General features: G+C 32.9%; 2 protein-coding genes across 13 annotated transcripts; both read right to left on the bottom strand.

Annotated features, from left to right (window-relative positions):
- Nucleotides 1–6,508: 6,508 nt before the first annotated feature.
- On the bottom strand, nucleotides 6,509–10,377 carry LOC104879829 (uncharacterized). The gene is made up of 5 exons (XM_010654177.3): nucleotides 8,025–10,377; nucleotides 7,843–7,927; nucleotides 7,289–7,755; nucleotides 6,805–7,060; nucleotides 6,509–6,713 (listed from the first exon to the last, which is right to left on the bottom strand). Exons 1-5 carry the CDS (start codon nucleotides 8,028–8,030, stop codon nucleotides 6,694–6,696), a joined length of 834 nt encoding a protein of 277 aa, XP_010652479.1. The 5' UTR covers nucleotides 8,031–10,377; the 3' UTR covers nucleotides 6,509–6,693.
- Nucleotides 10,378–10,443: 66 nt separating this feature from the next.
- Nucleotides 10,444–16,642, bottom strand: LOC100263112 (uncharacterized). Of its 12 annotated transcripts, XM_059738005.1 has the most exons (5): nucleotides 16,403–16,583; nucleotides 16,233–16,304; nucleotides 15,222–15,474; nucleotides 11,005–12,166; nucleotides 10,444–10,893 (listed from the first exon to the last, which is right to left on the bottom strand). In XM_059738005.1, exon 4 carries the CDS (start codon nucleotides 12,154–12,156, stop codon nucleotides 11,008–11,010), a length of 1,149 nt encoding a protein of 382 aa, XP_059593988.1. In that variant the 5' UTR covers nucleotides 12,157–12,166; nucleotides 15,222–15,474; nucleotides 16,233–16,304; nucleotides 16,403–16,583; the 3' UTR covers nucleotides 10,444–10,893; nucleotides 11,005–11,007. The 12 variants fall into 12 exon arrangements, with proteins under 12 accessions (XP_059593988.1, XP_059593992.1, XP_059593984.1 ...); XM_059738009.1 differs by lacking the exon at nucleotides 16,233–16,304 and having other exon boundaries at nucleotides 10,444–10,883; nucleotides 16,403–16,642; XM_059738001.1 differs by lacking the exon at nucleotides 16,233–16,304 and having other exon boundaries at nucleotides 16,403–16,617.
- Between the last annotated feature and the right edge of the window lie 1,543 nt (nucleotides 16,643–18,185).

The following is an 18,185-nucleotide window of genomic DNA, read 5'->3' as shown; positions in this document are numbered from 1 at the left end:
TATTATTTCGTGTGTATTTATTTATCATCTTCTAAGAATCTCATCCATTAAAGTCCAATTCTTCAAAAATCCAACATCCTAATTTAATTTTCAATCTCAAAAATTCCACTATTCATTTTTTATTTGTTTAAATATTATTTTCGTTAATTAGCATTATTATTCCATATTTATTTATTTATTCCAATCATTAAAGTTCAATTCTTCAGAACCCGACTTCCAAATTTAATTTCCAATCTCAAAAACTCCACCATTCATATCCCGTTGTTTAATGATTATTCTCATTATTAACGTTATTCCATCCATTTATTTATTCAGTTATTCATATATTAAAGATCTCATCTCTAAATAATTTCTTAAATTTTCAATCTCTAAGTTTAATCTCCAATCTCTAAAAATTCCATCTTTCGCAATTATTTACCTGATCTTTATTATTTCGCTATCGTTATTATTCCATTCATTTACTTATTCACTCATCCACTTATCCACTTATTCAAAATCCCCCTCTAAATAATTCTTCAAATTTCCAAATCTCTAAATTCAACTTCCAATTTCCAAAATTCTCATCTCCGTGATTATTTATCCAATCGTTAATATTTTTGTTATTTTATTCATTTATTTATTCGATTGTTTGTTTATTTAAAATTCCATCCCTAAGTAATTCATCAAATTTCCAATCCCTAAGTCCAATTTCCGATTTCCGAAACCCTAACTTCTGCAATTATTTACCCAATCATTATTATTTCGTCATTATTATTATTCCGTTCATTTATTTATCCACTTATTCATTTGTTTAAAAATTCCGTCTTTAAACAATTTTTCAAAATTCCGATTTCCAAAATTAGTTCTTTGAAATTCCAATTTTCCAATTTTTGAACTTAATTTTCAATTTCCAATATGTCAATTCTCACATTTATTCTGTTACTTATTATTATTATCATGATTATTATCATTTTATTCATTTATTTCTAAAACCTTCGCCTTCGAATGATTTCCAAGATTCTCAATTTTTATAATTCAATTTCCATAGTTTCCGCTTCTTAAATAACTTTCAATTCTGATTTCTTTCAAAATTTAATTTCCAAGGTCCTAATTTTTGTAATTTAATTTTTTTTTTAAATCCCTAAATCTCAAATCATTTTCAAAATTCCAATCTCTTTCAAATTTAATTTCTAAAATTCTCTCTTTCAAATTTAATTTCTAAAATTCTCATTCTTACATTTAATTTCTAAAAGTCTGATCTTCAAATAAACTCTAAAACTCCAATTTTCAAGTAATCTTCGAGACTCCAATTTTTCAAATAAATTTCAAAAATCCAATTTTCTCTCAAATAGTTTTAATTCCACTCCGGTTTTCAAACAATCTTTTGCTCCTCTTGATTTTTAATAAGCACGAATGAATTTTTCATAATTCCAGAATAATGGAATCTGTGATATTAAGTCATGCAAAATGAATGGGTTTTGGTGGGAGCCCGACATATGCGATTTTATGATTGATTGATTGATTCGACGGTGATACATTATTGATTTATTCTGCTCTATGACATACACGGGGTTATTTCTTAATTGTGCACTAACCCTCTTTCTCCTGAGGCCCATTGATCGTTTGATGCCAAGGTATGCCCTGTTCCCACTTCGATCATTCTTTATTGAGTGTTTTGATTCTCACATGTGCGATCATGCCGATTATTCATTGATTACCTCATCAATCGCCACGTCAGCTTCATTTTATTAGTAGAGACCCGACTTTAGGGACTTAGAGGGATGCTATGGTCTTTGCTGTACCTTCCCGATAAGTAATCTGACCCCTGAACCTGATCCGGTTTTTCACAAACCACCTTTTCCAAAATAAGGAGTCACACTTAAGGTTTTCTTTCTTATTTTGTTTACCCTTTTAAAAATAAAATAAAAATAAGTGGCAACTCCAAGTCATTTTTGAACAAATAAAATCATTTTAAAAGAAAAATCGAGCTCGTCATCGAGTGAAAAACTCATGAGCCAAAATGCGGGGTCCACACAAAGGCATGAGTCTACATGCTCTTCCAATACATTAATAAAAAAAAAGTTTAGACATATGAAACCACAATCAAGAGCATGTGAGGATTATTATTTTAATAAATGATTTTTCCTTTTTGTTGTAAAGATAAGTTCACTGGCATCCTCATGATTATGTGTTTTTTTGAAAGCTTTTATGATTTTTTTTTATTTTATTAAGACATTGTTATTTCTGGTAATTTTATATTTTAATATTATTTTTTTAATTTAAAGAGAATCTTATTTTGATAGCGTTAGGGTTGGGTTTGTGCCAAAATAGGCTAATTCAATCCAATTCAATAAAATGAGAATTAAAGGAACAGTCTTTGGGAGTTAAAATGCTTCACAAATTGCCACTATAAGCTTCTTTGGTCGTGTAATTTAAAAACAGTTTTCTATTTTTAAAAACAAAAAATTGTTTTTTAAATTTTTTAATATTATTTGACCATTATTCTCTAATAATTTTTAAAAACAAAATACAATAAAGAACAATTTTTTAAAAACAAGTAAGAGTTGTTTTCACTAATTTTTAAAAACAAAAAGAAAACATGAACCCATTTGACCATGTTTTCTAATACTTGTTTTTAAAAACTGTTTTTAAGTTAAATAATAAAAAATAAATTTTATAAACAAATTTCAAAAAACATAGCCAAACAAGCCCTATATATATATATGTATAATCTCACTCTCTCTGTAAGAGAAGCATGAAAGAATACGTCTCTTAAATTTTATCTATTTTTCTATGTGAAAACAAAGGTTAATATATTTATTATGTGGAAATAAAGTGATTCTTGATTTTTATGGTTTCAATGACAACTTGTAACAAAGAATTCGTTAGTCAAACAACCAATCTAGATTTTCAGCATTTCCTAAGATAATTTGAAGCCTTATTTCCATGAGAAAAGTTTGTAAAAATAGTTTTTTGTATAATATATTAAGAAAGTAAAAAGGAAAAAAAATATTAAAAAAAATAATTTTCTTATATTTGATTTTATTATTAAAAAAATAAGAAAAATACATATAATTAAAATTAATTTAAAACTTATGCATTTTAAATTGTTTTAATCTTTATATACTTAAAATAAATGAAACAAGTTTAAATTACTATATAAAAATAATTTATTCACTTTAATTTCTTTTTTCTTGGACCAAACATATCCTTGCTACGTAAACTCCAACTTTAATCAACAAACAATATCATATTTATTTGTGGAGGCAAGGGATGTGGTTGAGCCAAACTTCTAACCCAACTGAGCTTGGCCCGAACTCAAACCTATAGGGCCCGGCTATGCACGGCCCGGCCCATTTCTATGCCTAGTTGACGTTACATATATTTAATTTCAAAAACATAAAAATTGGAATGGAAAACCAATTTTATATTAATATTAATTCATTTTTCAAATATATTGTTTCCCAATGTTTAATTTTTAGGGAAAAAAAATCTTTCTCATATTCTTTTTAGGCTTATTTAAACATCTCTCTACAATTTACTTTTGAATAAGTAATTTTTATCTCTTTATTAATAATATTAATAATTAAGATATTCAAAATTTTATAAATAAACTATACTAGATTTCCAAACCAAATATTTTAATCAATTTTTCCTCCTTACAAGTGAACAATATGACCAAAAAAAAAGAGAATAAATAAAAGCATCCTCAATAATATTATTGAAGAATTATCTTATATCACCTTTTGTCTTGATTAATATATATTATATCATTTCTTATTTTATCATGTGTTATATTTAATATAGAGGGGGTGTTTGGTAAAATTTAATACTTATTACTTAATTACTTAAGTTGACTTTAAGTTGAATTATATTTAAATTGTTGACTTAAAACTTATTATTTAATTTTTATTTTAAATATTAAGATTGTTTGATAAAATTAATTTAAAATTTATTTTAAATCATCAAATTGACATATTTATCCTTATAAATTATAATTAAAGTAAAGAAAGTCGAGTAATAGTGAAGGTCTTTGAATAATATTAGAGATCGTAAATATAATTTGGGCAAATGAGGGTAAAAAGGTAAAAAAAAAATATAAATTTAAGAATAAATTATTTTTTTTACTTATTACTTAAAATTGTTTTACTTTAAGTTATATCATTAAATTATTTTACCAAACATATTTAATTTACTTAATAACTTAAATTAAGTTATTAAGTCACTTTAAATTATTAAGTTGTTTTATCGAACACCCCCACAATGTAATACTAATTATCATGTTTCTAAAATATAATTTTCCTAAATGTATAGATTTACCATCTTATGTCTTTAAAAATCATTTTCAAAAATTTTAAAATTTGAGGTATCTCAATTTTTTTTAAATAGATTTTTAAAAATATATTAAAATATTTTTTCTTTGTGAATGATATTTATAATTAAAATATTTAAAATTTATAAATAAATATTTATAATTAAAAGCATGTATGATTAAGAATTTGTTGCATTCTCTTTTAGACAAGATCAAATTGATCATCAAACCAAAAAAGTTATCAGTGAAGGTTCACGATTCATTGATTGGACTGATGGTTCAACCGCAATCTAACATGTCATAAATATATAATTTATATATTATTAAAATTAAAAGTAATTATAAAAATAAAAATGATAAATTCTATAGAAATTTCAATGGTATCTCCTTTATTTGTTGAACCTTTTCATAAATTTTTTTTTTTTACCTGGAAAAATCACCTTATTAAAAAATTAGAATTTTAATTTAAAATTAGAAATTAGAAATTTATTTTTAAATCATAAACTTATTATAAAATAAAAAAAATTATTAAAAGTTGATCAATTTCAAAAATTTATTTAAAATCACAATGGTTCCGTTTTCATTAATTTAAATTAAAATCACAAATTTTAAATATCAAAAATTTAAAAAAGAAAAAATATAACATTAAAAAAAAAAGTAAATAAAACTAAAAAATATAAAGAAAATGTCAGAGAATGTACAATTGACCAACGTCACCGTTACACCATTGGGTTCGTGAAAAACCAGCCAATTCATCGGTCTACTGTCGATTACGACAATTCATGGCCAGTTCAAAGCACCTCTGCTTCAACTAGCCAAACCAAACTAGAATGATGACCTGCGAACGATCGGTCTGGTTTGGTTTTTAAAACACTAAAAAAGAGAGAAAAAGAAATTCCATAATGAGGTAAGAAAATGAAAGAAAAGAAGGAGGAGAGAGATCACATTAGATGCGTCTTGGAAGGGTCATTTGACAAGCTGAGTGTGGTTTTTTTGTGTAAAATTTTAGAAGGATATTCAATTTTACATGAGAAACGTTACTACGGAGTTTGATTCCAAAGTTAATTGTTGGATTCTCAATTTTTGGTAAGTTGATTTATCCCTAGAATTTTTATTTAATATATTTTAAAAGAAAAAATTATATATATCATTGTTTGAGATAAATTTGCTTATACATGGTATATGATTTGGTACAAAGTTGGGGAGCATAAGTATAGGAACAATGTGATCCTCATAAATAAGACAAACATGAAAATGCTCACTTTCTCAATAAAATTTTTAGATGTAGATATCGTTTTTAAACACCCCGTCTGAGGAGGTTAAGAAGCTACCTTAAAATATTGTTGTTCACTTGTGTTAGAAGTTTGAAGGGGAATTTGAATATATGTAATTTAATAATACTTTGATTAGTTGTGAACAAATTATATGAACAACCAATTAGATGTTAATATGGTTTACGAGCTAGTGGTAAGAAAAATTCATTTAATTGAATTTTTTTGTTTAGTGAATTTTATTTAAAATCAAATTGTGATTTATTCCAAGAAAAAAGAAAATTGATGAAAAGAAAAAATCACTCTCTTTGAACACAACCCCAGTCTCTCTAAATTGAGAAGAAACAAATATCACCGACACGGTTGGCATGTTGGCATATTAAGTAATTTCAAGGATAAAGGAAAGATTCACTAACTACATATGGAAGGCATGTGCTGAACTTTTAGGCTCCTTGAGTCAGCCATGTGATTCCAGGTAATGTCAATGTGGTTAAGTAAAGCCCAGAGATGCTCTAATGGCTAATATCACACCATGCTAGTTGACTCCAAAAACAAATTATGACTTTTGCTTCTGTATCACCTTCCAGCCAAAAACCAAAAATATGAAACTGTCCCAAATGATGGTTGATTAGAAAATATATACTTATATATATATATATATATTATGATTTGAATGATATGTTTGCACAAGCTTGTTCTTAGTTTTTGAGTAACCGAGGATCAAATCTTCTCTTTTTTCTCTCTTTTCTGGAAGGTGTTTCGTATACAAGCAACTAGAGATCTCTTGGCATGGGACCACACTCTGCAATATACAAGAAGCACATTTAACTATTGTCATCTTTGGATCTTATTGAGACGGTGTCTTAGGACAGTTCATAAGTCATCAATGATATCATTTATGGGGGAGAGGGACGGCCAACATTCTTTTACTGATGAATAGGGAAGATTGGTTAGATTAGCCCATGTAGGCCATGTTCATTGAATACAACATGTTCCAGATTCTTGAACTGATGTTACATTTCAGGAGGAAAAAAAATTACAAGTGAACAAACACCCATTTAGGATTAATCCTAATACAATGGCTAAGCAGTTGATTCAGCCATGCAATCTCCCTTTTGTCAGCCATTTTCCTCAGAGCTCTAGCACCACAACTGTTTCACCGACAAAACATATATCAGTATGTGAAAGATAGAGAAAGAGAGAGGAGGGGGAGGGAGAGGAAGAGGAAGAGAGGAGTCTCACATTCAGAGTCTGTGGTGATCCAGTTTCCTGATCTAGAAGTGCAATGATCACTGTCCTCAATTGTAGTACTGATAGACTGCTTGTTCCCAGACTGGTCATTCAAGAAAGAGGAAGCCATTGAAATTGCGGAGTAAGCAGAGGAAGTGGTGCAGCAGCTTTCCACTTCCCATCTGAAACTGATCTTGGGAGAGTCATTGCTAAGTTGGTCATCATCTGGTACTGGTTTGAGGCTTCCTCGATTGCGAAAGTGTAGCACCTGAAAGATATGTGTTGCACTGCCTTTTAGAAAGGACTTGTTCAAAAAACTACAGGAATCTGATCTAATGTTGACATTAAAAGAAGTATGTAAATAGTAGGGCGTTGCCTCATTCTTACTATATAAAATGTCATACTCTTGTAAGCTAAATCTATGAAGATGAAATTTATTGCTTGAGCAAGCCTAGCATGCCAAAGCAGAAACAATTTGTTTGTTAAAAAAGTGCACCTTTCTACCGATGAACTTTCCTCCCTTCTCAGACTTGGTAGCAGCAGCCCATCTAAAAAGCTCCTTCATTCTAGAAATGGCTTTGGTTTTATCTCCCTTAATCCTCTCTTTCTTTTCAGAAGTGCCCCACTGTTCATTTGTATTAGTTGAGGATGATAAGGTTGTGTCACTAATTGGCAGAACCTTATTTCCAACATGGGCAGCTGAATCCCCCTTGAGACCAATGCCTAATCCTCGAGCAATATCTTCTTTCTTCATCTTCATTGGTTTCCTTTTATGAAAACTTCCCAGTCTTCTCAAATTGAGCGTGTGATAGAAGCAGGCCCTTGCGCGGTCTCTTCTAAACAGTATAGCATAAGACTCTGAATTGTTGTAACCCAAGTCCCGTCCTTTCACTCTTTTCAATCTTTTGGTGTTAACCCCTTCATTCCTAAACAGAACTACACCCCTTGATTTAGCTTCCTCATCTAAAAGAAACCAAAAAAGACACAAAAAGTGGTTAGCTAATACTTTATTATCTTTTCATCAAAGGGTTGTGAGAGTTTCTCCCTTACCACTACTGCTTTCCTTCTTGTTGGTAAGCCTTGAAGAGGTGTCTTTGGGTTGTTCATGTGTTACCTTGAAGAGCCATTGAATGATCTGTAGTGATTCAGTACGAGGGATATGAGTTTCAATGTGAATGCTGCTATCAATCTGAATAACCCAATCATGTTACTATTGATTATATAGAGCTCACCTGCATGTCTACAATATGAGACTTTCAGCTATTATATAGTGCTGAAACAGAGGAGGACTACTGCTTTGGTCAAATGGACAGCACTGAGAGATCTACCTGTGCTGTCTGTATACAAAAGATTCCTGGCGATCAACACCTTCAAGGCTATGGGGAGATGAAGACAAAGAGAGAGTTGGAGTGAATCTAAGGAAAATGGTGAGACAACCAGGCAGTGAGTGGGGGCTAGTTGGCTTGTGATTCTTGGGATAGTGGGGATTATTATATATGATGATCATGTGCTGGTGATTAAGGAGATCTCGGATTTAATTAAGAGAGACTGCTGTGTTTAGCCCTGGTGGCATTTCTCTCAACCATACATTTGTAAGCTTGAAGTTCATCAATTTGGGTGGTCCCAAAGAAGGATATGGAGCCTCTTAAGAGTCCTTGCTTGTCCTGCCAGTGGAATAGGCTGCATTTACGCTGGACTGAATTTATGGAATAATTCAAGAGGGATGGGAAAGTTGTCTTGGACTTCAGCTGTCAGGGAAAATGATAGGGTTCCCTCTTCAGGCATTTCATTCCCATTTTTTTTGGATTTGTTGTTTAGTTTGAAAACTATGTCATGAAAAAAATGGACATCCCTCCTATGCAAAAAGGGTTTGGGAGACTTGTGACCTACATTTATGTTTATACCATGTAAGTGAACAAACGGTAAACCGTAAAGCCAGAAGAGATGGCTCAACCCTGAAGCCTAACTCTACATTATTCCTACCAGTAAGTAAAATAGAGAAAATACCAAGTACTACAAGCTTTCATGAAAGAAATGTCAGTGGTCCAATGACCCGCCAACCTAACACATTCCTCCTCTTTGACAGGTACCAAAAGCCAAGATTGTGTAGCTAAAAGAAAGAGATATCGACACCAATGATTCAATAAAACTAGTCCTAAAGATAGAGCAGAATGGCGAAACATATTTGTGTGATCCGGCATGTGTTTGTCCATATAATTCTTTACAAGAGCAGCTACATGCAACAAAATATATTTGATACTTATGAGATCAGCAATGAATCTTTTTGTTCATCTATATATGTAATTTCAATATCTGTGGAGCCCCATCATACCATCACTGAACATCTGCAATTTTGGATTCTGCAAGAGTGAGGCCACCTCAAATGCATATGGCCACTCCAACCCAATTAGCCACTGGGTTATCTCATTTCACTTGCCATTGTTATCAAAATGGGTCTATACTGCAGTTCATTTCTCAGTTCTTCCATTTAAGATCCTAGTCAGCTAACTGGTTTAGATTTCAGAACAAGTAAATCACTTTGAATAGAAGTAGCAAAAGCCCATAAAAGAATCACAGAGAAAGTCCAATCATAGGTTTCTTCTAATATTATACACACAGTGGGTGAGATATTTTAACCAATTGAAAAACAAAGATGTTGGTTGAGCATGTGGGGATTGAGTTATTTTACCAAATGAAAAGGTAATGGAGTGTGGGTTGAGCATGTGGGACGAGATATTTTTACCAAATGGGAAAATATAGTGTTGGTTGAGCATGTGGGCAATGAGATTATTAAGGGCAAAAATACTGTATTCTAAGTGTTGGCTTCCCTGGGGACAACATTGGGTCTCACATGGGGCTGAGTAAGGGATAATGCTCTAATCAACCAATATCTTCACCATCTTCTATTGTTTTAAACAAGAAGAGGCCTACTTTCCGGGGGAGCATCACCATGTGTTTGATATTCTCACCTTTCCTCCTCAAAGGTTTTGATGGAACCCAGGTGAAGCTACGTGTCGCACTCCCCTCCTTTGCTGGTTCGAGGTTGACGAGGCCTAATCTGGGTGGTCCTCTGCTAATGGTTGTAAGATCCTCGTCCTAATACATTATGTTATTAGACTTGGGTCTGGTAAGGGTCACTTTTCTGCTAGTTATTATTTGATATACTTCTGGTGGTGGAATTCTGTTCCACGTTACTGCTGCATATATCAGTCCTCATGGAGGAAAGTCTGGTCCCTGGGGTCGACTTAGGACTCTTTCTGATCAGTCTGGAAGTTTCATCTACCAGATTCATACCATTCATTAACATCCAGCACTCTGGTCCCCTGAGTTGATTCGGCACTTTTTCTTGTCAGTTCTAGGAGTTTCATTCATTCTTTCTACAAGATTCATACATTCAATTCAAGAGGCCGATGTCCACAGGATATGGTTTTCTTGGCTTAATTTCTTGGAAACCTTTGCATTTCCTAGAAGCAGGTAATATGAGCTGTGTTCATGACATGACTACTACAAGTACAAAATGGCATAATGCGACAAATTGGGCAATAATAGTTTTGATAGTCCACCCACCTGGGTGTGACCCATATAATTATACAATTAAAACAACATATTAGCCTTAAAAGACATTTCTTTCATGAAGCAAACTCGCATAAATACACAACCAAGACATCAGTTTCTAAATAAATTCCATGGTTTCAGAAAACCAACAGCATTTACATCAGTATATTTTGCATTTTCAAGTAATTTACATTCCAATTGCTTTTATATAAAAAAAAATAAAAGATAAAGACAGATATAAGCAGTAACATGATTCAGTACACCATACAGCAACAACAGAAACACAAGGAAGAAATTCAATTTGGTCACAGATGGAATTTATGTGTTTCTAGAACTAAGAATCTGAAAGCTAATCAGAATCATTCTGAAACCAAAGCATATTTTTCTGTGTTCTTTGCTTTCCTTTTTGTGTGAAGAAAACCATGAATTGCATCCAAATTTACTCATCCCCACACAACTTTCTTCAGCTCCTTCAGTTGCTCCAGGCTGATGGGTGGGTTCTTAATCAGTAGAAAGAGTCCTTATTAGGAGGCAATCTGCACATTACTGGAACATTAATGGTAAAAACACCAATTGGGTCAGCTGAAGACCAAAAAAGCAATTCCTGCAGTAAATTCATGCTCATGAATTGTATAAAGTTCCAGAATATGGGGACACCTCTCATGATTGATCTTCGTTGGATTCTGACCGCATCAAACGTCGACGCCTTCTTGGGACAGGAGAGGCATCTTCACCCACATCATCAACATCGTCATCATCTTGCAGACCCAACAAATTCTCCCCCCAAAGGAACCGACGCCGTGTTAGAGCTGCTCTTGCTGACTGCCTACGCCTTGTCAAAGCCCTTGATCGACTCCTTGGCTCAGCAGCTGAATTAATTGAGCCAATCATCTGAAACCAAAAGAAAGTAGTCCACCATGGCCCATTACCTTCTTCATTGCCACTTTCCCTCCCACCAGCTAGCATATCCTCACTCTCAATAGCATAGTCCCCAAGCACAATTGCACCTGGCATAGCAGAGCGGATGGCACTGATAATGTCACCATGTTCCCTTTGGTGCTCAAGACGTCGCCAGGATCGCTCTCTTGAAGGGTCAATATCAGCAGGACGGGTTGTTGGGTGAACTCTTCTGGCATGCCGACGTAACTCACGGTAGTTACCAGAGAACGAGCATGATTCTCGTGAGCAACTTCGTGGCTTCAGGTTGAGAGATTCTCTGGCTTCTTCTACAACTTTCCAGCCTAAAACAGCTCCTCGGCACAAGGGACATGTCAGGCTCAGACTCAACTCTGACGAATTCTCTGCATTCAACTCTTCAGGTTCAACCCCTTCCACCAAGGATTCAGCATTCCCAGTTTCAAAAATGCCTCCCCTTTGGATTGCTGAATACCCATCTGTATCCTGGATGTTATTTTCACCAGATCTTCTAGGAATTCTAACTGACAGCAAACCATTGCCTTCATTTGGGTTTCCATTTCCATGAGCTTCTGTCGAGTCAATTCCCAATCTCAAGCCCAAGTTTACAATGGAAGCATTACTAGAATAAGATTGGTTTGTGGTTGAAGAACTAGGTTGCAAAGAGGTGTTTGGAAGATTGGCACCTAATCTTTTAAATCGATCCAAGCAATTTGCATGCCTGTAACTTGTATCACAGATGTAAGATCTGCAACCCATCTCATGTGAGCTGCACAGGAGGAGAACAGCATTATGTGGATGGTCCATACATATAGGGCAGGAAACATCATCCCATTCCTTGGGCAGGGCATGGATATCAGCATCTGTGGACATGCTTTGTTTCTTACCAGCCATCTTTCATGCACTGTAGTAAGTTACTCAAATTGAATTGATTAGAACACCAGTTCTATTAAAAAATAGTGCAAAATAGATTAGTGTCAGTCACAACATTATGAGAAAAGGTTGAGACACTACCATTTGAACTAAAAGGGTGAATTCTTACTATAAAACCATGTTTTCCAATCAAGTAAACAGTATGCTGAACAACTCACTTGGATTTGTAAAATAAACAGATAAGGTGGGAGAGTAGATCAAGCTACTGAATTAAAATAATAGGAAATAATTCCAGATATCCTTAACCTAATTTTATTTATCTGTTGAGAGGAAGAACAGAGAGCTTCATTCCTCAACCTACTCTTATTTCTCTCAACTTTTTAATATTTTCTTCTTTTTTTTCACTCTCAAAATTTTTAGTAATCTTGCCTCTGTTAATCATAGTCCAATGATTTAGCAGCAATTAAACCACCAAAACATAAACCCACCTAGTCTAATAAAAAAATAAATAAACCAACCTAGTCATGTACTCAATACTAACTATGAAAAAAATAAAAACTGGACTTACCTAGACTAGGTCCACCTGTCCACAGAAGGGAAAAAACCATTATCATTCAAATTCATCATAATCCAGCAGAACAATACTCAGACCATTTAATAGGCTCCTCTTTCACAACCATGACTTTCAACCTTATTATCCCTATGCTTGGAATTTAAAACACATACTATTGACATGCACAAAAAAAATTTCTAATGGAACCACATATTAAGAAAAAAATTCAAACTAAATTTAAAACTAGAAAATGTTTTCTAGATTAAAATCAATATAAAAATATAGTCTGGGCACTGGGGCAAAATTAGATCCTAATCCGACCAAAAAATCACAAAAAAAAAAGAAGGAAACTTATGAAAATTTAACCAGTGAAAACCAATGAGAGCCACAACCTATTAAGAGATGAACCTAGGATCCAAGAGCATCATTCTGTAGTCCAAGGAGAAAAACAAATATTTCACTCAACTAGGTTAGGGGGAACTGAAGAGGATACTGTTACTCCAACTCTACCACTATGTCATTAATTACAAATATGAGGTGTATTGAATGCTCCTCTGGTTAAGGAGATGAACATTTGACAAGTTTGCCTTACGATGGCTATACACTTCAACAAGCTGATCATCACAAGTAAGAAGACAAATATAAAATGATTAAAGAGGATAGAAGCCATCTTATAGAGGTCTAAGAAGGGGGTTAAAACCGTAGCCATCTCTATGTTGACTAAATAGTTGAAGACAGAAAAACAAGAATGATAAAGAAGGTAGAAGGATGAGGAAGGAAGAAAGAACACAATATCACACCAGATGATCAAGGAACATCTTCTCAATTCAGGAGTGCAATCTAATTAAATCAGATCTAACTTAAAACAATTTTACCAGATCCCCATGATAATTCACAAAAATAAAACCACTGGAATCCAGGATTGATATGACCACATGCAACAGATTTCATAGTCCCTCAATCAATAGCAATAGCTCTCCATTTTATTATTCTAACCTAAGGTGCAATATTTGCTCAGGAAGAGTGTCCCACTGAACTTTAGTTTCCTAAATCTGCACATCCAACATCTAGCTTTTCAATAAATTCTGTATGTTATGAGCATATCTATGAGTAGCCAACATCTACATCAGTAGCTGAGTCAATCAAAAGAAGTGCTTCTGAATTAGGTTTTGGTAGGAAACTAAGAGGAACATCTAAGTTTGCCAACTACTAGAGTTTTCAAGCCATTGGAATCCAATTAAAAGGAGATTTAGTATCTCAAAGCATAAATCAGTAACATTTTATGCTGATACATCAAGTTTAAAACTTGAAAGTATCAGAGTGTTTGGATTCCCTAAGAATAGCTTATAAGAAGCTTGCTCTACCCATATTCCATCCATAAATCCTTGAATTATTTTCCGATTTAACAAACCATAGGACCATCAATGATCTAGACTACTATTTTGTCTAAGATTGCTGGATTATTATTTTTGGCCCCTTTTTCTACAGTTTGAGGGATTCTTACCCTCATCCTGCATCACGAGTAGACTAATAAACATGCCCATACAAGAATTGCAGGTGAATCCTACTTTACTTCATGCGAAATTAAAAAATAACTCTTATGCATTTGTAGTCTTTGCATGGTGCATGCATTCTCTTCTCTTTCCTTTTTTATGTAAGATCTGCCTTTGCAAACCTCAAATGCTGCCCATGTGCTAAAGCCTACATAGATGATCACTTTTATCATCTAAAATTACTAGAGGAAAACATCACTAAACTATAAGCAGCATTACATCATGTTGCAAAAGGGCCATGACTTGCCATGGCTTACAATAATCGGCAAAAAAGTTCATTTCTTCTGCCTCATGAACTATTATTTCATTGCATGGAATTTAGAGAAATATTTATGTTAAGATTACCTGTGTATAATCTTTGGTTAATCCTTTAGAGTACAGAAGTCAAAACAAAGCTGGGGAAAGCTTTAGTTGGATTGCGAAGAGTTTAAGTTATTTATCAAATATCAACTGATCTGGAGGGAAAGAGCATAAGTTGCATATCATCAAGCACTCTCTAGTGTTGAGATTATTGTGGCAGTAGTATCCAGCATGTTATAGTAGACCAGTATTCACAAAGGAACCTTAATGAAGTTTACATCTAACTAATATCCATTCTGGAAAGTTTTACAACACCAATCTAATTTAATTCCATCTAATCCCAAACGATATATAGAATGGATAAGTCAAAATGTAATCTTTCCAAAAATCTGTAGAAAGCCAACTGATCCAGTGGCAGTACATTTGATAACAATATGATATCCATCCATCTACCTCACTATCACTTTCCAGTTAAAGATAAATTCTAGAACTTCATGATGGAATATCAACATTAAATTGAATAGCAGAAAAAAGAGTGTGAACTGCCAAATTACTACCATTCGATGAAGATACAAATATTATTTATATGCGTTTGTCTTCATTAAACTAAAATTTTATCAAAAAAACAGAGAAAGAAAGTTAAAATTAACAAAACACCATTCAACTATGTTTGTACTTACCCAGAGAAGAAACTTGAAAATCTCCTACCAGGTGCTTCTGGATCTTTATGAGAATGATAAGTGTTAGCACTTGACAAATATGAAACCTTTTTTTAACTTCACAGAAAACTACAAACCAAGCCCCGCAAAATGCTCCAAAGCATGAATAACTAATGCACTAATATACAATCGTCGAAATCTCAAAGAGATACCACCTTTGATGAAGAATATGATATAATGTCTTCAGCCAATTAGTCACCAATGAGTCTTAAACCTGCAGTTATAACGCAGTTTAAAAATGGTGGTCATTGTACGTATTATCATTCTAAAAATATAAAACAGTCTAATATGTATCCTATCAAAACTATATATGTGTGCATGCAATAAACATTTCATCACAAAAACCCGGCTTGGGCAATATGGGGGTTGTACTCATTCCAGAAAACAGAACTGCATGAAAATCAAACTGTACCCAACATCTATCAAAGTGGATAAGAACCTCAGAACAAGAGAATGTCACAAAACCCAACTTCAATCCTAATTTTATGACAAAATGGTGACATATGGAATGAGCAAATTGTTTCTTAAATCATCATCCACCCATCTCAGGCATTCATATCCACATATATGTGCTTGTGAATAACAAAGTACGTGTTCTCATATATAAGTTCCATACTTCCATAAAACAAGCATAAATCTCATAGAATTGCTTTAGACACCTACCAATTTGAACCAAAGACACAAATTAAAATTGAAAACCCATCACAAGCCCCACCCTTATACCTTCCTTGTTTGGTTCCCCGGAAATCACAAGAAACCAAATGAAAATGTGAAATCCCGGAATAGGTTAGGGCTAAAGTGGGTGTCAAAGGATTCCAAATTCTCGTTTCAAACGCACAGTTGAACCCTGAAGCCAAACCCTAAAAAACCCGCATCAAATCCAAACAATATACCATTCCCTTCACACCAATTCAACCAAACCCTAACCCTAACCCTAAACCCAACCACTTCCAAATACCAAAAGAATCTCACTTTATTTCGGTGCAAAGCAAAACAGATATATCAAAGACCACGGCAACAGGCAAATCAGGAACACTGATCAAACTGATTCAAATCAAACAACACAATCATAAAACTTAAAAAAAAAATAAACAATATTTCTTAAAAAATAAAATTAAGATATAAGAAGGGGATTTACTAACAATTGGAAGATTTGAATTTTCTTCTTCCTCTGTGCTTTAAAAGATTGATTGGGGAATTTAGTGAAACATACTCAAGAAATTTGAATGAAAAATGGGATCTTTTCAACGAGGAAAATGTTCATAAGTACTTGGGAAATTCATAAGGTTCTTGCATTTAAATTTAATGGGCCCAATAAAGAAAATGTCAAAATAAGTTTGGACTCTGAAGGCGGTTTCGTATGGATGTCATCACAATACCACGTCATCTATTATTCAAGTATATGGAAACACGTCTCACATAGGTGTTAATATACTATATAAAATCGGTTTAACAAAAAAAAAAAAAAAATTAGAAAGCCAGTTCATTATTACGACAACTTTTAAAAAAAATAAATTTTAACAGTGCTGAAAAAATATATATTAATTGCCACGTAAGTTAACAGTTTAGTATAAAAGTAATATATTTAATTTATTTTTTATTTTTCATATGTCAACCATAGCAATAATATACGAAAATCCTTTTTAAAACCATAGTTAACTATGACAATGGTTTTAGTTTTACTAAACCATAGTCTATAAAGCTAGAGTCTGAAAAGTACCTATAATGAGAAAAGAAATGCTAGAAATATAACTCATTTCCTTTTGTTAAATAATTAAGAAGAAAAATTTTTCTAGAAAAATGAATTGATTCTCATTTCCTTTTGCTAAAGAATTACGAAGAAATTTTTTTTTTGGCAGAATGAATTGATTCTTATTTCTTGATTGTAGCATAGCATAGAAAAGTTCATATACTAAGGGAATAATAACAACTTCCCTTAATTGGTTTGGTTACAAACTACTATACTTAGTAACTAATTATAACTAAGTATAACAACTTAATGAGTTGTCCTAACATGTCCCCGCAAACATAGGGTAGTAAAGTTCTTTACTCTCTGTTTGTTTCTTAAATTGAAAAACAATGAATTGGACATTGTCTTAGTGAGTATATCTACAACCTAATCTTTGAGTAGGAATGTGTCATACGCATGTTTGGTGAGAACTTTCACTCTAACAAAGTGTAAGTCTAGCTCTATGTGTTTAGTATGTGAATGTTGGATTAGATTGACTGCAAGTTGGATTGTACTTAGATTATCGCTTCAAATCACTAGGGTCTGCAACTTAGTCACCTTAAGTTCATGTAAGAAAGCTTAAATCCATGTGATTTCTACTACAATATTGGTTAAACTCCTATACTTTGTCTTTATACTAGATCTTGATATCGTTTGTTGTTTCTTAGTGCTAAGAAATCAAATTAGGACCTAGGTAAACACAATATGCTAAAGTTGATCTTCTATCATCTGAGTTTGATGCCCAATCGACATCACATAATCCTATCACATTCAGGTTATTAGATTTCTTTAAGTGCGTGCCAAAATCCAAGGTATCACTTAGATACTGTAGTATCCTCTTAACTATCTTCCAATGAACTTTCATAGGGTTTTGCATAAATTGACAAACCCTGTTAATACTATTGGCAATCCATGGCCTAGTTATGGTTACATATTGTAGTGCACAAACTACACTTTGATAAAGTTATGGATCTTGAACAGGATCACTGTCATATGCTGAAAGTTTTAGGCTTGTTATCATAGAAGTAGTTAATGGTTTAGCATATTGCATTTTTTCTTGGCATAGAAGATTAGTGATATGATGGGAAAAACTCGAATCTATTTGTTTCCCAAGTGATTAGGGCCACAAATTGTGCTCTAATGGCACATATAGGAATGAATTATGCAAATGTAAAGGCTCAATTCACCCAACTTAA

The sequence above is a fragment of the Vitis vinifera genome, chromosome 7, assembly GCF_030704535.1.
Source record: "Vitis vinifera cultivar Pinot Noir 40024 chromosome 7, ASM3070453v1".
In the NCBI taxonomy this organism is placed as follows: domain Eukaryota; kingdom Viridiplantae; phylum Streptophyta; class Magnoliopsida; order Vitales; family Vitaceae; genus Vitis; species Vitis vinifera.
The sequence above is the reverse complement of the archived record's forward strand: the minus strand, read 5'-3'. Positions and strand labels throughout refer to the sequence as shown.

Coding starts and splice junctions, on each gene's coding strand:
- LOC104879829 (XM_010654177.3), bottom strand. Junction 7,756..7,842: donor CAAGAAGGAAAGCAGTAGTG/GTAAGGGAGAAA, acceptor GGTTTCTTTTAG/ATGAGGAAGCTAAATCAAGG. Junction 7,061..7,288: donor GAAAGTTCATCGGTAGAAAG/GTGCACTTTTTT, acceptor CATATCTTTCAG/GTGCTACACTTTCGCAATCG.
- LOC100263112 (XM_059738009.1), bottom strand. CDS start 12,156: ATGGCTGGTAAGAAACAAAGCATGTCCACAGATGCTGATATCCATGCC.